Raw genomic sequence first — 21679 nt, 5'->3', positions numbered from 1 at the left:
CTGTGAACTTTATCTTTGAACTTTAATAAATAATTTCTCAAGCCTGCTGTTAACTTTATCTCCAACTACACTATAAATTTCATGGTTCCTATGCCAGTTCACACAACATTCAGTTATAACTTGCACGAGTATCATGAAAAATGTAACACTGATGTTCTCCGTTACTTACACTAAGTCCACTATCTTCCCAAACTTGGAATAAGAGAAGCTGCAGTACTGAAATCACTGTGATGTGTCAAATGTTGATTTTTATTTAATGGCAACTGCTCCAATAATTGCTATGGTGTACTTACAGTACATTAATTTCCCAGTAATTAGGACTGAATATTTAACACTGTTCACTACAGTGTGTTTATAGGATACACCTGAAAGAATCCAGTTAGAGCCCAATAAATTTTATGTGCAATGAAATGAGACATTTTTTTAAATGTTACATTTATCAGACATTGTTGATAGAACTGGACTGTCTTTTGCATTAGATAACAAAATGCTATATCCTGAGAAGATTCCCCATTGTCTATTAAGTACTTCATCATTGTCTGCTATTCCTTATATACTCACTGAAGTCTATAATTTGATCCTTCTGTTAATTAAATTTAAATAAATCATCTTTATCTTAGAAAATGTAACTGTATATAACTATATAATTGTTCTATTGTAACTAAATTGCAATGTACTATGAACTACTAAAATCCCTTTGTATTGTGCAATGTCTGTTGCTCTTTGCTGGAACTTGTATTTTAAAAATGTTCACAGCATGCTTCATTTCACATGGAAAGCCTCCTCTCAGTAAGACCATGAGTCATTTTTTTGTGAAGTAATGTGGGGGAAAGTGCTAATATACAAGTATCCTTTCTTCACAGCTGCAATTTGCCTCAGCATTGAGACTCTGCTCTCAGAGCATGTCATCTGGAGGCTGATAGCTGGGTCATTGAATGAGTATGGAGCTCAAGTCATGCTGAGCTGCAGTCCTGGCTATTATTTAAGGGGTCAAAGACTCATACAGTGCAGATCTAATGGAACATGGAGTGGAGGTGATGAAAGGCCAAGTTGTAAGGGTAAGGAGCATTCTTGTTTACCAAATATCATGTTTTCTGATAGTATATTTGTATTTTTAGTGGGTTTTTTTATTTGCTTCATTTCTGTAATAAGATGAGACTATTTTGTTTCCCTAACATTCTGCTGATAAATTGAAAGCAAATAAATCTGATTGACTACCACTGTTTGAAATCAACTTGTGCAAACTGAGAATTTATTGAATAACCCATTTGCTTACACTGTTAAGTGTTTTAGAATTGAGATGTAATTTGTTTGTAGATCAACACTCTCAAAGCAAGGTGCCAATTTTTTTAATGAAAGTCAAAAATATGTTGTCAGAGTAGCTATATAGTTGCTCCTTTAAGTGGATGATGACCCATGCTTGACTCATGAGTTCATTTGGGAGTTCTGATCTGGGTAAACATTGCATATACAGTTTATAGACTAGTTGAGGATATTGTTGTTCCTTAAATAATTTCTGAAAGGGAATATGTGTACATGATTTTGCTTTCTGCTCTTGAATAACATATGAGGATCGCACTATTTGGGTCCATTTCATACGTTCATTACAACATATCCCTTTTACATATGGGGAGACTCACCCATATTCAAGTTCTGCTTTGTGTGGTGTGGGTCGGGGGGAAGCAGGGAAGGGTGTGTATATATCCGGGATCTAATTACAGTTCCCTGTTTCTGTGGATTGTGCTGGTCCTGACTCCAAAACCTACATATTTTAGAGCAGCCTATGGGTCTCTCTGGGACCCATATACCAGTCAATGTTCAGCAGAAGAGAGCCCTGCTACACCCCATCAGCTTCACAGCGTCCTGTTCCCTGTGCTGAGGTCAGAAGGAGAGGTAGTATGTCTGCCTTCAATCCTGTCCTCCACCTGCAGACCACACAATCTTTCAGAATCAGTTTTGTACTTTATTCTGAAAAGTATATTAATCCAAGGAAGATTTTTTTTAGAATGAGCTAATCTCCCCTCCTTTGCAAATTGAACAAACGGGAATCCCTGTGGAACCCATATGTAAAATAATTCTTGGAGCAGAAGATCTATTTCTCAATGACCGATTTCTCAGAAATAAATGAACAGAGCCACTCTAACCTATACAGCCCTGCTAGAGCCTACAGAAATGTCAATAATGCCTTGTATGCCATGTTGTTGTAGGCTTGTCAGCCCCAGGATATTAGAGAGACAAAGTGGATGAGGTAATATCTTTTTATTGGATAAACTTCTGTTGGTGAGAGAAAAAAGCTTTCAAGCTTACACAGAGCTCTTCTTTAGATCTGGGAAACTTACTCAGAGTATCACAGCTAAATACAGGATGGAACAGATTATTTAGCATAGGTAGTTAATACATATTTCACTGGACCATTCATGGTGAAGTGGCCCGGTAAACACCTCTCCAGTCATAGAAAGGAAAGGAAGAGGGAATAGAGCTTCCTAGGCAGTTAGCCCTATTTATAGCCCCTCCCACCCAGGGTCAGCAACCAATCAAACTGCACTCACCAGACACTGAGAACTGTGTTGTTCCAGACCTTCATCACATGCAGCGTGCTTAGACAGGGACAGGTGGGAACCAGTGTCCCATGCTTGCAAAGGGAAGGAATGGAGTAAAGGAAGTGTCAGCAGAAGTAGGAGCCCCTACTGAATAAAACAATATCATTGTCTAAAAAACAAAATAAAATTACATACATATATTGTGAAATAGGCTAGAAAAGCAAGTATAGTAGCCACTAGGGCAGGGCAACTGTGTGATTTTTGGACTTTCTGTGAATGGTGGTACTGTGGTGGGTCGGACCCCTTGGGAAGTCACCTGATGTGCTGAGATACCACTGAGTCTACCTGTTCTGCCAGCATGAGCCCCCTTTAACCGGCCTTGCTGAGCCAGACTCTTAAAACCTCCTCTAATTCACACTCAGGCAGGGCCACACCCAGTTGCAGATCACTTACTCCAGCACTCAGATGTCCACCTCACTTGGAGTACAGACCCAAAGATACATTATATTTGCCTCTTCCGTCACTGTGAATTTCTTGTCCCCCCACCCCTGCAGTTAGAAATCACATAAACTGGGCTGTATTATAAACCAAAAGTAAATGTACTCACTACAACTATAACAGGTGTATTTTAAGTAGTTAAGGAGGTAGCAGACAGAACAAGGCAGATTAGTAAGAAAATAAAATAGAGCACACAAACAAACCTTCATACACTAAAGAAACTGGTTACATATAAGTTCTCACCCTAAATGTGGTTCTAATAATCTTAGAACCAGGCCAGATGCCCTTCCAGCCTGGGCCCAGTTTTTTCCACCTGTTCATTCTTAGTTGTTTCCAGCATTTATCTTGGGTGGGATAGCAGGGGAGAACTGACCACCTGGTCTCAGGTAATGTTTTAGTATCAGGTGACAAGATACTGTACTCTGTAGGGCCCTTGTAGCCATTCTTCACAGGCAGACCCACATGTTCACAGGAAGACTAAGCTCTTTTACAGTCCACTGTCCTTGTTGATGGGCTATCCACCCTGTCTGACTTTTCCATTGTTGTACCTGATGTGTTGGCAGTGTACGTCACGCAAAGTAGCATTGTTGAAATACAGATACATAGTCAATATTCCTAATTTCAGATACAGAAATTATACATGCATACAAATAGGATAATCACATTCAATAGATCATAACCTTTCCAATGATATCTCACATAAGCCATCTTGCTTAATGTATATCTCAGTTATGTCATATTCATATCATAAGCATATTTTCATAAAGGATATGGCATGACATGTCACAGGGGTGGTTTGTTTTTTCTTTAGGTTTATTTGCCGAAGAGTTCATTTTGAATAAATAAGGGTAGAAAAATAGGATAGCTCTTTCATAATTGCTATGAAATAAGGAGAATATTGATTTTTCTTTTGTAGTTAAAAAGAATAGCATTTTGAGTTCATTAACTGAAATTACACCCTTTATCTTTTGGGTAGCGACTATTACATAATCTCTAAAGCTTAGTTTTTCACCTTCTTTAATTAGAAACTGATTTTGCAGCTGGATCATCCTGGAATCCATTTTCCAGTTGCTGAAACATTTGTTGAAAAGGCCAGTTCTTCACAAACTGCCACAGTGATAAAAACCCTAGTAAGGTAATTAGAGAAGACAATAGAGAGAGTGCTCCAGATAAGATCTATTTGACAAAGAGATAAGTAATAGATGCAAAATCCTAATGGACATGTTTATGCACTCCTGATTAAAGATTTATTATTAATTTATTTGCAAGGTAAAGATGTTATTTCACCTGTAGAATTTAATGAGGGCAAACATCAGCTGCTAAAATATGTTCAGTAGTACTTTTGTATGGTGTATATAATATTAAGATCTGGAAGCATACTGAAAATTGTTCTCAGAAGACAGTGTTTATTGTGTTTTGTCACTCACATATACAGAAGATATGGTATAAAATAAAAACAACAAGGAGTCCCGTGACACCTTAAAGACTAACAGATTTATTTGGGCATAAGCTTTCGTGGGTAAAAAAACCCACTTCTTCAGATGCATGGAGTGAAAATTACAGATGCAGGCATAAACTTACTGACACATGAAGAGAAGAGAGTTACCTCACAAGTGGAGAACCAGTGTCGGCAGGGCCAATTCAATCAGGGTGGATGTAGTCCACTACCAACAATTGATGAGGAGGTGTTAATTCCAGGAGAGGCAAAGTTGCTTTTGTAGTGAACCAGCCACTACCAGTCCCTATTCAAGCCCACATTAATGGTGTTAAATTTGCAAATGAATTGTAGCTCTGCAGTTTCTCTTTGAAGTCTCTTTCTGAAATTAAATAAATAAATATAGATTCTGTTCTAGCTGTGTACACTTATGTTTTTTGAAGCAGCAGAAAGGATAGTTGAAACATAATCGTTGATGTAATTAAAGCATTTAAATCTCAATATCCATTTATATAATGTGACTTTTCTGAAGGACCCACTAGAAGTCAGGTTTGGGGATGTCTATGGCTGGAGAGGCTTAATTGGGTATATTAGTCGCACTTCATTTCTCCTTAAGGTTATGCAGGATGGCTTCTTTAACAAAATAAGATACAACTCATCAGACATGCTGATGCAATTTCAATCAGCTAGAAAAAATCAGAGGTCATTTGACAAATGTAAAGTATTGCATATATATGCATAATACAGTGCACTATATAACATTTTAGTGAACTAAATTAAAATGAGTGTGCTATGTACATATCATCATTATCCTGTATATTTATAATCAGACATCTTACAAAATTGGGCTTCTCCACAAACTAATTCAGTTATTTCTTGAATTGCAGTCAAAAGGAATCTTTACATTAAATCTGGAACATCTGATGTTCCTCAGTAGAAATTTGGGACACAATGAGCTTTGGTAATCTATTTCCTAAATGCATGTACTGGTGTGACTGACTACAATGAAATCCATTATGGGTCCTAAACTATAGCTGTCCATTATTACCAAGTTACATATAGAAGAGGAAGAGAGTACCTTAAGAATTGAGAGAGGAAATTTCCTGTCATTGAAATTTTGGTTTTGAGTAACATGTGCCTTTGAAAATAAAGAAAATGTAGAAAAGGTCTGTGCTATCCATCAGTAAAATAGAAATGGAACTAGCTAAACCAACAAAGGACTTCTTCAATTGCCATCTTATTAAATGTATATTAATGGCAACAAGGAAAGATAACAGATCAAGTTTAACTAGGTTTGACCAGTTGTCGACAGATTGAAAGATTTATCACATTTAATCGGGTAGTTTACCGTATATAACATTTATTGTAAATATCCACAGAAGATACTATATTAAGAAAATTCATCATCTGTGCTGAGTTCAATATATAAAAACCTCATGTCTTTTAACAAGCAAAATACCCACAGACCTGGGAAAGTACAGGGGGAGGCAATTCTTCCTATTCTGTACAATAGGAATCAGCAGTGTTCTGGAGTACTGCCATGATCTACCCAGAGGTGCTCAAATCTTGGATGACTAGCATTGTTCCTCACATTCCTTTTGTGCTTCAGACTATAAGGTAGATTGTGCCTATCCTCTGCACTGGTGCCCTAGAGGGGGGAAGGGATCCCTGAGCATTTCCCTAATCTGGCACACCTGTGCCAATGAAGGCATAATTTTAAACTCTTAATTTGGATTCTATACTACATCAGATTCTTAAATTTATATATATTAAGCCTATGCAAAAAACATAGATTTACAAAAGCTATAAGGAATTGTGTTATTTCTTGTATCTAAGAGATTATGAAGAGATGATTTCATATTTCAGTTTCTGTTTTATGTTTTTTCCCCTAGTTGTCTCCTGCGGTGGCCTCCCTTCTCCACCAAACGGTAATAAGATTGGAACCTTAATGGTGTATGGAGCCACTGCAATCTTCACCTGTAACACAGGGTACACACTAGTTGGATCTCATGTGAGAGAGTGCTTAGCAAATGGACTCTGGAGTGGCACTGAAACCCGATGTCTGGGTAAATATACCTAAAGTCTTTCTTTACAACTCAAATTCATTACTAGATCCTGGAAATGCAATGCTGTCAGGTGAATGTGTAATAAATACTGTAGAAAATGAAGCTGTCCTAATATGAAAAATGTGTTGTGCTGTGTATTATTTTCTTTCACTCTATTAGAATTTAGCTGTTTTTATCTAATTATGGCTAACATTTTAGAACAAAAGCCTAGGGAGTGTCCATCTCAAGGAACAAAATACTCCTTTGTTTATAAAAGGACGATTTTCTGTTTCATAAAGACAGGCATGACACAATAAATTACATTCCATCACAACTTCTCACCTGAGATATAAACAAAATGAAAAGGCATTCATAATGGAGTTGGATTCTTCTTTAATTTTTATATTGCAGTTCAATATATGGATTCCCCTGCCCCATTTTGTATTTTTTGCCCATATGAAGACTTTAGTAGAAAGGCTTTGTTCTTCCGTATTTAGAACAAGAAGAAAGTAATGGCACAATACGCATGTTCTCACATACAACCTACTTTCACTCTCTCTTCTTTTGTAATTTTTTTGGTTAAAAAAGAAAGTTGGAGAGAAAGAAATGAGAAATTCAGTGCAAAATGGACAGTATTAAAACCAACTTTTAGTAATCTTGTTAATGTTCTCTTGAAGACCATAAAAAGTACAAAAGATAAAGTAATTGTTATGTGTGTATTAAATTGATCAATAGCTCAAAAACAGCATTGTTTTATGGTGCAAATAACTGACAAAACTTTTTCCAGAGATGCTGAAGCAAATCTTTCAAGAAAACTCAGATGTGCGTCATTTCTGTTTGTGTTTGACTGACTATGTATATCTGTAGGTAAAGGGTCTTTATGTTCCTTTTTGGCAGACTCCAATATGGTGTTAAAATGAGTAAGGACCATTTATCCACAGAGAGAAATTTAATGATTTGCAATAAACTGTGATATACATGTAAATTACTATTTCTTGAATGTGTTCCCTAGGATATCAAAATGCTGCATCTATCTCCATATGTGTCTTAGTTTTATCTTTGAAGTAAACAGCATAAGAAGCAAACCAAATTATTCATAATACATACAATAGGTATCATCGAGGTGAAAGACTTCTGTATTGATTTGCTATCTATGTCACATCATAATGTTTCACGGAACACAATAACTCACCAGGATATGATTGTCAGGCACATTAAACATTCCTATTTCATCTGGGATTAAATACTAAAACTATTTTATAAGAAAACTGAAAATAGCTGTGGCATTAAATGTTAAGGCAGATAGCTTATTGATAACTGACTTCTTTGTGTAAAATTAACAAGTGGGCTAATAATAATGCTTGCCTAATTTATTTTGTATTTATAATTTGTATTTTTTTTTCTAAATATAACAAATGTACCAAAATACACAAAGTAAGTATAGAGTTTAGGATAAAGGGAGGAAAGAGAATGCAACATATCTATTTACACATTAATCATAACCCTGTAAAATGTTAGCCCAAATTGCTCTGAATTTTTTGGGCATTCTCCTTCTGCGGAATGCCAGTCATTCGTTGGCTGTGATTTGCCTAGTTTTAGTCTTTTTTAATGTAATTTATTTATTTTTGTTTACTAAGTTTTAAATTATTTTGTCCAATTTATAAAACACTTGGTCCAAAAATAAAATCACTCAGCGCAAATTCTATAAAAATAGATCAACACTGAACTCTGCATATGAGCGCACTCTCAATTAAAGAACTCTACCTACCTTCTGCTCACCCAAATCTATTCAAAATAATGCCTCAAGCAAAAGTTTGGGTAAACTGATAGCCTTCGCAGAATGTTCTGAAGCTCAAAAAACTTGTGCTTGAGTAAGCAAGATCAAATCAAAACTGAAAAAACCTGCCCGACCCCAACCTCTTTAAACTTTGGTGTGGCTTTGGCTCAGGTATCTCAAGTGTTCTCAGTTGCTAAAGTATCATATGAGAAGACAATCAGCCTCTAAGGTAACCAGGACCCAAACTTCAGAGACCTAGGTCAAAACTAATACCTTGATCTCTATCTGGAAACACAATGAAGACAATCTGGACTGCAGAGCACGGGTTTTATATGCAATCCATAAGAACTACCTCTACATAAGAGGCCATGGTAGTACAATATGACTAAGTGCTTGAGCCTGTGCTTGACTTAGCATGTGAGTAAATCCATTGACTTTTAATTTTAGGTTAAGCATGTACATAAGAGATTTGCTTGATCAGGGCTCAGCACCACAGTTGCCAACTTTCACATGGTAAATAAGCACCCCAACTGTCACAATAAGCCAAAAATCAAGCTAATCCCATTTCAAAACAAGGCCAAAACAAGCCAGGGCCTTCTTTCAGTCTGCTCCTGCAATGTGTCCATTGCTTCTCTGGAGTCTGCCAAATAGGTCAGCTTTTGCCAATTGCGTTCTAAGGGAATTCATTACAGTCTGTCACATCTCTTCCAGCCTCACTTTGTACGTATTCAGTCTCAGTTTCTGAATGCGACCAAGCTGAAATTCTGTCCCTCTAGTACCTTCTCAAATGGTCCATATTCCCTTCTCAGATAGTCCATATATTCTTGTGTCAACACTCAGCATACCCATTGGCATTAACCAGGCCCCTTATTTTCCTGTGTGAACACATAGGAGCAGGTTACAATCTTGCCATAAAGTACACCAAAAACCTATGTTTAAGACTGTGACACAAACAAATAACAGAGAAGGCCCAATTCTCATTTACACTATGGCCTGTTTGTGCTGCTGAGGCAGAATAAGGGACCTAAAAGAGTGTAAATGTAATTTAGTGCCAGAAAAATATAAAGGGGCCTTGGTGTAAATGACTATCAGGCCCAGAGAAAATAAGTTGAAATATGACTAAGCCTCCTGTGATTGTATATTGCACCTCAATATTGAATATAACATCACATAAATATTCAAATTTTTGAAAATGGCCAGTGGTTTTGGGTGTCCATCTTGAGATAGCTGAAAAATTAGGCTCAAGAGTTATTTATCATCCATAGGCCAACAAACTAATGGGAGCTTCAGTTACCCAGCGCCTTTTAAAATCCAGCCCAAGCTGTCTCAGGTAAGGCACTCAAATGCTGAAGACCCTAAAGTCAATGTCCACACTTGAAAATGTTGGTCTTAACCTCTTGCACTTACTAAAATAGTAGGGGCCCTTTTTTAAAAAGTATCATCCACAGCATGTTACCGAACAATGACATCTCCCATTGATTTTAGTGGGAGCTGTCAGTGCTTATCATCTCTATCCATCAGAAGTTTAGGTTTGTAAGTTTAGAATTTAAGTGCTGAACTGTGAGTAACTTAGTTTCAAAAATTGACTTCCCTGTATATCAGTATATGTTCTTGGCTTGCACAAAAGAAACTCCATTTGACTTTTAACAAAGTTCTTTTAAAACTGAGGGTGTAAGTTATACAAAACATAAATACAATATTTTAACTTAAACACTTGATCCTCCGAAGTACTGAGCACTGCAATTCCTGTTGCCTTCACTGGTAGTCAAGGGAAGTGTGTATATCACAGCACCTTGCAGGATTTGGTTCTAATACCAAGCTTGTCATAAAGGTGAACGAAGCAGTAGTTTTTCCTATCAGCATCTTTTCAATATTAACAGGATTTTAATATATACGTATGTTTTATTGATTGGTTTGTTCCTTTATTCTAGCTGGGCATTGTGGTTCTCCAGATCCAATTGTAAATGGCCACATTAGTGGGGATGGCTTCAGTTACCGTGACACTGTGGTCTATCAGTGTAACCCTGGCTTTCGGCTTGTTGGTACCTCTGTCAGGATTTGCCTGCAAGATCATAAGTGGTCTGGACAAACTCCCGTTTGTGTCCGTAAGTAGCATTTATTTTTCACTGAATTATTTTTTGTTGAATTGTGTTAATAATTATGAGTGGGATTTTCAAAAGTGCCTGACTCATGAATTTATTTAATAGATCAAGGCCAGAAGAGAACCATATGATCATCCAGTCTAATTTCCTGCATAGAACTGCACCCAGCAATTTCTGATCAAGCCCACAAACTCTGTTTGCACTATGGCATATCTTTTAGGGTATATCTATACATAGTGGTACAGCTGCTCTGCTGCAGTTCGTCTGGTGAAGACACTGTATGCCAACAGGAGAGAGTTCTCCCATCAGCATAAAAACCCACTTCTGGGAGCAGCAGAAGCTATGTCAGTGGGAGAAGCTCTTCTGCTGACATAGCACAGTGCACACAAATGCTTATGTCGGTGTAACTATATCACTCCGAGGGAATATTTATACCCCTGAGTGACATAAGTTTTGCCAACATAGGCTGTAGTGTAGACAAAGCCTTTAAAAGAAAGATTTACGTTTCCCTTAACTTTCAATGAGACTTGTGCTCCTACCTCTCTTAGGTACTTCTAAAATCCCACGCTTAATTACTGAAATTCTTCAGTTTTCTCATCCTCCCTGCCCCCTTTGATGATAGGTTCTCTGATACTTTCTTGAACCATAAATAATTCTTAGATTAATGTCAAGAATGGGTAATATTTCTCTGGCTATTCTTTCATTGACCTATTTTGGGGTTTTCAATTTAATAAGATTTCAGATTTTTCTTTAACTTTTGTTAGTTTTTTTTAATAGACTTTTCATTTATGTCTTAACTTTTGATATACGTTTATAACAAAAATAGGAGTATTTTCATTCCCATAAGACTAGAAAGTGGTTGCCACAGAGATTATCAATAGCATGTTCAATTAATTTTAGTATCTCTGTTTTATTGCTGAGATGTACACTACTACTGAACCATTAGATTAAAAAAAAGTTAATTTTTGATTTGTAAAAATAATATCTTCTGAAGAGTAAAATGGGACATTTTCACCAGGCCATAGCTGCTAGCAAAATCTCCCAAAAATGTCATTATCCTTAAGTTATGTACATTCTTCAAAGGAGAATTGCCACGTATCTCCAGTGAATCTTGTAGTGTATTTATTTTACAGTGTATTAGCTGACTGCAGGGGTCAAATCTCTTTAAAGATCGTGGCTAAAACTGGGAAGGAGAAGGAGACTTCTCCCTACTACATTATTAATATAATTGCTATTATAGGTGAAGCTTGCAGCAACATTTATCTATAATTAAGATTGCCTAAGACATTCCATCACAACACAGTTTTCAGTTGATTGTAATTTTTGCCAAACTTTAACCACTCAGACAGAAATTTTCCATGCCAGAGGCCTAGCTCCAGCTCTTTTCTTTTCTTTTCTTTTCTTTTCTTTTCTTTTCTTTTCTTTTCTTTTCTTTTCTTTTCTTTTCTTTTCTTTTCTTTTGTTGCTCTGAAAATCAACCCCAAACTTGATCAAATTACAATTTTCTGAAAAATATTGTTTCCATATGTTCATTAAAGGTTTGATAGGGCTGACAGCAAAATTCTGGGAACATTCCGTCTGCACTGAGCATTCTCCAGTCCACATTACTGCGTCAACCACACTCAGCTAGCTATTTCCCCATGTTGCTCATTCCCTGTGTTTCAGCCCAGGGAGGAGCAAGACTTTTCGGCAGTTGCCCTTCCCAGGTTCCAGAGCATCCAGTGGCACCAGAAATTAGAGTAGAAAAAGCCTGTCTCTCTTGTGTTCTCAATGCTCCATTTGAATCAATGGAACCCAGTCAGCGTAGAGGAAAAGGAGCAGAAAGGAGTCATAGCTGAGGGGAAAAGGTAGAAGGGCAGATGGACGTTGTACGCTGCAAGCTTGATGAGGTGGAGGATGCTTGGTTGTGCCACTCCTGGTTGGACTGTATTTATTTATCTTGCCTCCATCTCTGCCAGCCCCATTCTCGGACCACCATTTGGTGGCCGTGATAGCCTCTGTCACCTTGGAGAGGCCGGGACCAGCCTATTGGCATTTTGATAATAGCTTACTGGAGGATGTGGGTTTTGTGGCATCCTTCCGAAAGTTTGGCTGGCCTGGCAAGGCCATGACATGCATGTTTCTCTCAAAGCAGCAGTGGTGGGATGTGGGAAGGTCCACACCCAGCTCTTTTGCCATGATTACTCCCGGGGGCCAGCTGGCAGAGAGATACAGTGATAGAGCAGCTGGAATGGCATGTCTTGAAGCTGGAGAGGCATCTGGCCACCAGCTCCGGGGATCCATCCATCTGCAGAGTGTGCTGAGAGAAGCCAGAGGAACTCCAGGCCTTTGACGAATATTGGGGTTGGGGTGCCTTCATTCAATCCTGCATCCACCTCTTTCGGAAGATGGATCACAGCTCCCACTTCTTCTACTCCCTGGAGAAAAGGAGGGGGGCTAACAAGCACATCACCTGCCCCCTGGTGGGTGACTACATCCCCCTTACAGATCCAGTGGAGATGCGGGAGAGGACCTTCTATACTAGCCTCTTCTCCCTGGATCCAACTGATGCCTGTGGGATGGACTCCCAACGGTCAGCACAGGCAACTGGGACCAGCTGGAGCTGCCACTCATTCTGGCTCAGTTCTTGGAAACCGTTCATCCAATGCCCACCAGTAAATCTCTGGGCATCAACAGAAGGACCATGTAGTTCTCCTGTGCATTCTGGGGTGCCTTTGGCCAGGACCTCGCCATCATCTTGGCCGAGTCCTTGGGGATCAGGGTTCTCCTTTGTTGTGCTAGTGGGCTGTGCTTGCTCTGCTACCCAAGATAGGGGATCTTCGTGACCTTCAGAATTGGTGCCCCATCTTGTTCCTTAGCACGGATTACAAAGTTCTAGTGAAGGTGATCTCACTGCAGCTGGGGTCTGTGCTGGAAAATGTTGTCCATCCTGACTGGTCCCAGGCTTTACCATCTTTGATCTTTATTTGGTCTGGGACATCCTCGAACTTGGGTGTAGAGATGGTCTGTCATTTGCCCACCTATCCCTGGACCAGGAGCAGGCAGTCAACAGGGTGGACAATGGTTATCTCCTGGACACTCTACGGGCTTTTAGGTTCAGGCCTGCCAAGCTATTTACTTGGTGGCCTCCTCTGTCTGGGTCAACTGAGTGAAGAGATCTGGCCTGATGGTCAGGAATGAGTGGCAGGCGAGCTCCCTACCACCTCTGCTCCAGGACATCCAGTGGAGCGTGGGTCCGCTGCTCTATCTGGCTATGCCCCTTTCTACTGTTCATCCCTCTCTGCCAGAGAACTGGCACAATTTGGAGGACAGGGTGGTTGAGCATGGATGGGACTGCTCCGGTGCCTTTCTCTGTGGGGGAGGGAGCTGGTGCTTAATCAGTTGGCCCTGTCCATGCTCTGTCACCAGCTCAACACCCTGAGCCCATCCCTGGATTCCCTGGCCTACTTTCAGAGGTTTACTCTGGACTTCTTTTGGCCAGGACAGCACTGGGTCTCTGCAGGGATTCTGAGCCTTCCCCTGGAAGAGTGGGGATAGGGCCTGCTCTGCCTCCGCAGTCAGATCCATGTCCTCTGCTTCCAGGTCCTGCAGAGACTCCTTTACAGTGCAGGTAGTCTACTGTGGAGTGCATTGGCACACACCTTCTTCCACTTCCTCTGAGGGCTCCGATAAAACTGGCAGCTCTTTTACCTCCATCCGAGGGGTCTTTTGCAAGACCTGCTCGTCTTCTACCAGGACATCCTCTGGACCTGGAAGTTGGGCCCAGTGAACAGGTCTGTGGCGGCTGCCAAGGGGTAAGATCTCCTCGTGTAGCCTCTGCTACACAACCCTGAGCTCAGTGTGCAGGTGTCAGAGTACCCCTCGGTGTGCTAGAGATTGGTCCTGGCAGGTACCACCAGGATCAGATAACTCCTAGACTATGACCAGAGGACCTGGGTGGATCCCCTGGTACTCGGCTGGTGCATACAGTTCTCCACCCCTCACCTCCCTCCCCACCCCGTGCATACTCCTGGAGATGAGGTCAGCCTTATCACCTGCCCCTTAGGCCTTCCTTGAGTGGGTCTTGGCCGCACACACTCCCACCCCTAGCCCTCTGGATCTCGTCATCAGGCCCTGGCCCTGTGAGCTCCCCCAGTCCCTCTCTCAGCATACCCTGAGCCAGCTGCATGGACCGCAACTGGTTTGTTTTCAGACTCTGCTCTGGGTACAGCTGTACACGTTCATGATCCACACTTTTCATTTCCTCACCCTCGTGTCCTGCCCTGCCACGAAGTGGCGGGACCTCCTACCATGTGTGAAGGATGAGGAGCCCCAGTGGGCCAGCCTGAATTCCACCTTAGTCCCGCAGTCCCCCTGGGGGTATTAGCTGGCAGCTCCTTCACAGAGCCATGATCACAGGGGTGTACTTGGCCCAGTTCACCCCCACCCCTGACACCTGCCCCTTCTGTGGCATCAGGGAGACCCTTGTGCACATCCATCTTGAGTGCACCAGGCTGCAGCCTCTTTTCTGGCTCCTTCAGAACTGTCTTCTTAGGTTCTGGCTGCACTTTTCCCCACACGTCCTGATTTAGGCATACCCCATCTGTGGCCCCATGAAGTCGCAAGACCTCCTTGTCAACCTCTTCCTGGCAATGACCAAGGTGGCCATCACCCTACCAGGACGAGGATGCTAGATGGGGAGGTGCTTTGCAACTGTGGGGCCCATTTCCACTCCTTCCTTTGATCATGTATTCGGACAGAGTTCCTCTGGGCCACGTCTGCTGGCTCCCTGAAAGCTTTCAAGGAGAAGTGGATGTTGTGTTGAGTTCTTTGCCTGGCGTCCCCTTCTGGCTCCCTGCTTTCAACCCTATGACCTCATTCCCATCCCTGTGGTTCATTATTTGTCTCCCAAAACTATTTGGAATCTAGGTCCGGTAGATCCTACCCTAAGGCTGAAGGGAGAGGCCTTTAGCTGTGAGCAGGCTTGTACCCATCCATCCCCAGATTCCCAGTAGGTACTCTGTCACACTTCTCCTTAAGGAACTTAGATGCTGTTGCATATCTCCTCTCATCTTGGCCTGAATGTTGAAGGTTAGCAATATCAACACCACTATGTAAGAGAAGGGACAGGTGCAGGCTGGGGATAATTGTCTGTCTGCCTATAAACATATGTGGCACCCATGTCCTTCTAAACATCTCCCAATAATTAAAAACAACTAACAATGTATTTCTCTCTTCCTTTCTGGGAGTAGAAGAAGTAATTTGATTAGATTACTGGGGGAGAGTTGTTATTTTTTTTTTTTGTGGTAGTGTTTGTGTGTGATAAGAATTAATCAAGGGAAATCTAAGTCAAAGAGATGAGTTTTTCATTTTGGTTTGACTGCTGAGAGCTGTGTCACACTTCTTTCTGTGGGCAATGGACTCCACAGGCTTGATCCACTTCTTATGAAAGGTTGGTCTCCTGCATGTTGTGTCCTAGCTGATTAGGAGCTACTAGAATGAATCACACAGGCACTATGTAGTTTTAAAGTATGATCACACAAATCACTGATTTAATCCTGCAGCTCAGAGAATAGAACATTCAGCTTCTCTGTTTGTAGCTGACTGAACTTCCTAGTCAAAACCAAATCCTGGAGTGGACTCAACTGACGCAGCTGCTATACTCGGTACTCTGAAAGACCAGCACGGATCACAGAATGGATTTTCCATAACAATACCTCCCTTCTTTCTCCCCAAAACTTTAAATTAAACAAGTTATTAAATTCACCTATTTGAAATTATTCCAACTTATAAATAAAACACAAAAAGTATAAAATAAATGAAGCAATGTCAAAAGTTGGATGATACATTAACACATCTGTAGACACAAAGCCATTTATGTTATATAGTCCTTCAAATGCACTGGAGTTTGATGGCTACTTCTTTTTGGATAATTATGATTACTTCATCGAGTAGTGTCCCTACGGGTGCTCTACTGTAGATGTGTCTGAATTCCTGCACCTCTGATCCGAGATTTTAGAAAGAAGTGCCCATTCAGCCAACACACGTGCTCTCCCTGTCTCGTGCCTTACATCAAGGCTATATAGCGTCATGAGGGCAAATTGCCCTCGGTTCCTTCTCAACCACCTTTGGCCTGAGTTGGAATGATTAGCAGTCCAAATCAAATATCAGTTTGCTTTGTATTTTTATAGTTGACAGTAGAGTTTCCATTCTTTGTCTCTTAGTAGAGTTTCCGTTTTCTCCATTCCCTGTTTTTCTTCTTTTTTCTCATTTTTTTCTTTTAATTTCTTACACCTTTGTTTATCTCCCTAACAATCCTGATACATTTTTTCCTCCCCCTTACTGGGGAATACCCCTTGTTAAAGGTTATGCCTGGCTGCCCCGGGTTCAAACACTGCCTCTCCTGCAGAGAGGCAATATCAGTCAGCAACGGTCACTTGCTCTATATGCGGTGCCTCGGAGAGGCTCACATTCTGCGGAAGTGCACCTTCCGCCAAAAAATGAAGGGCAGGACAAGGAAGAGCTGCAAGCAAAAAATTGAACTCTTAATGGTGGAGAGTTCCCTCAGACCAGCCTCTGATCCTGGGTCTCCTCCTGAACTATGGTCACCCCAGAGACCATCAACTTCCAAGGAAGGGCTGTCTAAGAGCAAATCTACTGACTCCCCTCAGAAGGCTTCTAAGAAGAGGGCTATAGGCCCCTGATCTGAAGGCTTGTTCGGCCAATGGAGCTCCCTGGCAAGATCAGTCACTTCCTTACTGATAGTACTGGCAGCACTGCAGCATGGCATTCATAAGACTCATGGTTCCTTGTGTGTAGGTACCTGTTGCGGTCCAAATACAAGACAGCACAAAGCTTTAAGCAAGCAAGCAGGCTGGTCTGCCAACGGGCTCGTCCTGTCAGCTTTCCACCCTCTCCTTTATTCTTTCTCTCCCCCCGCGCATTACATTCTCCAACAGATAAAAGTAATACACTGGCTTTGTTTAACATTCTTATTTACCAATTTCTATCTACCGCATTCCTTGCTCTCGGGCCTTGAGCCCAGTCCTGGGAGGCTTCCCACGGTTGATGTCATCTGGGCGAGATTCCAAGGTTCATGCCCTTGAGAGGAGCCGTGTGTGCACTGCTCCTACACAACACTCTGGGTGTGCCCTGAATGTTGCCAAGTGCATGAACCTTGCATGAATGCTACAGGTACCGTCACAAAACCAAAAGACCCACGTGGATCAAAAGAGAAAGAGACCATACCATCTCTACAAAACTGGCACCAACACAGCAGGCAACAGTACCAAGTGCCTCCAGAGAGCCCTGTTGTGGCCGCGTATTGAATGAGAGACCTCAGCCTACTCCACCAACTCCCTCAATACCAATGAGCCTGCAGCGGCAAAACCATCCCTGCAGTACCAAGGAGTTTCATTTCTCCAGGGATCTACAGGTAACCAAGATTCCAGAATCTCTGCTACTCGGTATCAGCTCTCCAATTCCAAGTATATCCCAATTCCTGGGATCACACTCTGCACCGGGACACTCACCACCACCATTCTCCAGAGAAGAGGCAGACAGTGAGGAGGCTGGCAATCTCTCCTTACCTCACACCACAGCTCACCAGAGCAACATCTGAGGACATCCAACGTGCACCCACATTTGGCGTTTCAACCCACCTGGTAAGGACACCCATGGATGCCACCATCTATGCCATTTCCTCTGCCCCAGTGGACATACTGGGGATCCCTGGGCACCTTACAGGCATCATCTATCTAGGTCAGTGGTGGGCGACCTGTGGCTCTTGGGCTGCACATGGCCCATCAGGGTAATCCTTTGGCAGGCCGCCAGACAGCGTGTTTACTTTTGCACAGCTGCCCGCAGCTTTCAGTGGCCACAGTTCGCCATTCCCGGCCAATGGGAGCTGCGGGAAGTGGTGTGGGCTGCAGGGATGTGCTGGCCACCACTTCCCACAGCTCCCATTGGCCGGGAAATGGACCGGCAGTACTCGACTACATATTCGGTCTCTGGGGGACCCTAACAATAGACTTGTTTGCTACGTACCTGAACAAAAAATGCCCTCATTATTGCTCCAGAACCAGACTGGGGAAACAGTCCCTAGGAGAAGCTTTCGTCCTCCAATGGAACAGAGAGCTTCTGTATGTGTTCCCTCTTCTCTTTTCACATAAGCCACCAAACAGTCAGTAGATGATAAGACCTTTTGGTCAACATTGACCTGAGCTGAATAGGTGACCCAGAACTGACATATGAAACTGAAATATGGTCCTACCCATAAAAGTGGAAAGTTGGGTTTGGTTCTTAATGTTGGGGTAAAGTTAGCAAGCTTGCATTGCCATTACACCTTCTGAATTGTATTTTTTCTCTTGTTAAATAGAGATCTTCAGTTTCTAGAGCGAATAATCCTATACCGTTTGTAATGAAACAAATTTTAAAAACTGGAAAATATAATAATAAGTAGTAATATACTGAACTGTGTAGATACTGTTGAAAATATCCAGTTCAAATGTTTAGTACCTTAATGATTTCCATATTTGGTACCCAGACGTCATTTTACCAGAGAATATTTAAAATATTATAACTAGGATATTATGTATATTATGGGGTGGGGGAATTGGGGAATACAGAAGAGGGTGAGGTCAGATTTGTAATGCACCAGTTGCATGGCATGATGCTATGAAAAGTGTCCTTTGAATTTAAAAAAATCCTGATCACTACTTAAAATACATAAAAGCTATGTAACTATATATAAAAGCTTTGAAAGGATTGAAAAATACTATAATGCCAAAATTACCCGCTTTGTCTTTTCCAGCACTTGTCATTCTTATGCAAGCCCAAGAATTGTAGTGTTGATCTGTCAATAGGTCAGTGATGTACAAAAACACTAATGGTGATGTGCTAGGGTTATACTCAGTGTTTGAGACCTTTAGTTTCTGAAAGACATCACAAAAAGCAGCATCTGTCAAGAGTAATGAGGGGTGTAAACAGGAGCAGAGTGACTGGAAATATGCATCTGTTGAAAAAGACAATAATCTAAAAACAAATGACCTTCACTTCCAGAATTTTTATAGGAGACTTCAATTTTATGTTGCAAGAGCCTATTGTATATCATCTGTTCTGACAATTTACTGAATTCCAAGTGTAGATGGTCTCAGGAAACATCACCCTTAAAATATAATATTATTAAGTAGCTATCATGTTCTATGGTTCCCGAGGTGTTGGAAATTGGCTTGTTTATTGAAACTTTAAAACCTTGATAATCTTTAGTAGTTTTAAAAGATAGAAGCAATTGACCTAGCATACAACACTTCCTGTATAATAGCTAGATGTTATTGTGACAAAGTGGTAATTTTCTGTAATATTTTTATGAATCATATGGGGGTCTCAGTTTCCCCTATATTATACATGGCATCCACCTAAGGGGAAGGGAAGGGAAGGACTGTGTGCTCTCAAGGTAGGCTAAGAGACATAGGTATGAATGTCACCTGGCTGTCTGAGCCCGAAGGAGTAATTGAAAGGGACTGGCTGAGGCTGACCTCATATCACTGGAGAAACTAAGACAATGGAAAATCCGATCACCAGGACATTGACATCTAGCAACCAATGACCGAGAGGGAGATGTATTTCCCCATCTCTTAGCACGGAAGATGAGGAAAGACCCCAGTTTGAGAACAAAGGACTAGGAAAATATGAGGTGGTGGGCATAAGACATGGCTACTGGAAGGAGTCTGGGTTCTCATCTGGGAACTGACTAAGGAGGTCAGACTGAGAGAGGCACAGAGCTTGAACAATAGGGTTCACTACAGCTTGATTGGACTGTGGGCTAACCAGAATGGTATATGCTTTAACTAAGGTTACCAGGTGTCCGGTTTTCGACCGGAACACCCAGGCAAAAATGGACCCTGGCAGCTCCAGTCAGCACTGCTGACCGGGCCATTAAAGGTCCAGTCAGCGGCGCAGAGGGGTAAGGTAGGCTCCCTGGCTGCCATGGCGCCACATGGATCAAATCCCCCATCCCTGTCCCCATACCAGAGCCCACACCTTCAGCCAGAGCCCTGACCCACCCTTCACCCCAACCCCCACCCCAGACCCCCCCACACACCCTGAGCCCCTTATTTCTGGCCCCACCCTGGAACTTGCATCCCCAGCCCAGAGCCCGTCCCATGCCCCAACCCCCTGACTCGGCCCAGATCCCCCTCCCATACTCCTAACCTCTTGGCTCCACCCCGCAGCCTGGAGCCCTCTCCTTCACTCCAAACCCCTTATCCCTGGACCCACACCAGAGCCCATACCTCCAGTCAGAGCCCTCATCCCCTCCTGCATCCAACATGCTGCCTCAGCCCGGAGCCCCCTTCCACACTCTGAACTCATTTCTGGCCCTACCCCAGAGTCCGCAGCCCCAGCCAGAGCCCTCACCCCATCCCACACCCCAATCCCTTACCCCAGTCCAGTGAAAATGAGCAAGTGAGTGAGGGTGGGGAGAGTGGGCGACAGAGGGAAGGGGGATGGAGTGAGCGGGGGCAGGGCTGGGGTAAGGGTGTTTGGTTTTGTGCAAGTAGAAAGTTGGCAACCCTATCTTTAACCTTCATGTCTCTATGCTAACCTAAAGACTTCCTGTGTTGTGTTCCAGTTGACTAATAAATCCTACTGTTTTGATAATGCTGTTTGAGTGTCACCGTGAATACTTGTTGAGGTGCATTAATCACTGAAGAGTATACAGTTCTCTCCCAGGAGTCTATCTCAGTTGGAATCACTGAGCAGAGCTCACCATGTGAACCAGGAGTGATGACGCCCTGAGGTTCAGTCAAGGAGGCAGTGAGGCTGCGAGGCTTACCCTGGAGGAAGATGAAGATCCTTTGGGAGTCTCGCACAGTAAAGGGATTCCTCCTAGAAATTGTTCCAAAGCTTAAGGCATAGCACTGATTTTGTGATTCTATGAAATCACTATGGTTCTGTTGATTTTGGTAAGGCTGATTTACACTAGTCAAGGATCTGGTCTTTAATCCTTTATAGAAGGACACTCGCATTAATGTCCAAGAAATTGTTCCTGATTGGTGAAAATGGTCTTGGGCAGTTAGTCACCCAGTAAAAATAAAAGGAAACAAATTTTAATTTGTCTTTATTTATTTTTTTCAAAAAAACTGCAATGAAATTAAAAAAATGCAACAAACGGCATTTAAATGAATACAACAATTATTATTACTGACACAATGTCAAAGAGACGTAAATATACATCTCCATTGCTTTCTGCTTTTAACTTCTTTCTTTTTTCATTTTTTATTTTTTTCCATTTTGTCACAGAA

The 21679-nt window shown here is 41.8% G+C and overlaps 1 protein-coding gene across 1 annotated transcript in view; it reads left to right on the top strand.

Annotated features, from left to right (window-relative positions):
* CSMD1 (CUB and Sushi multiple domains 1) overlaps positions 1-21679 on the top strand; it is a 2028540-nt gene that overhangs the window by 1903831 nt on the left and 103030 nt on the right. The window contains exons 51-53 of the mRNA XM_084623138.1: positions 864-1058; positions 6366-6539; positions 10227-10400. Coding sequence (XP_084479264.1) covers positions 864-1058; positions 6366-6539; positions 10227-10400 — 543 coding nt within the window. The remainder of the gene's footprint in view (positions 1-863; positions 1059-6365; positions 6540-10226; positions 10401-21679) is intronic.

This window comes from Lepidochelys olivacea, assembly GCF_965140295.1.
Source record: "Lepidochelys olivacea isolate rLepOli2 genome assembly, chromosome: 3".
Classification (NCBI taxonomy): domain Eukaryota; kingdom Metazoa; phylum Chordata; order Testudines; family Cheloniidae; genus Lepidochelys; species Lepidochelys olivacea.
This window is presented reverse-complemented; position numbering and strand designations above follow the sequence as displayed.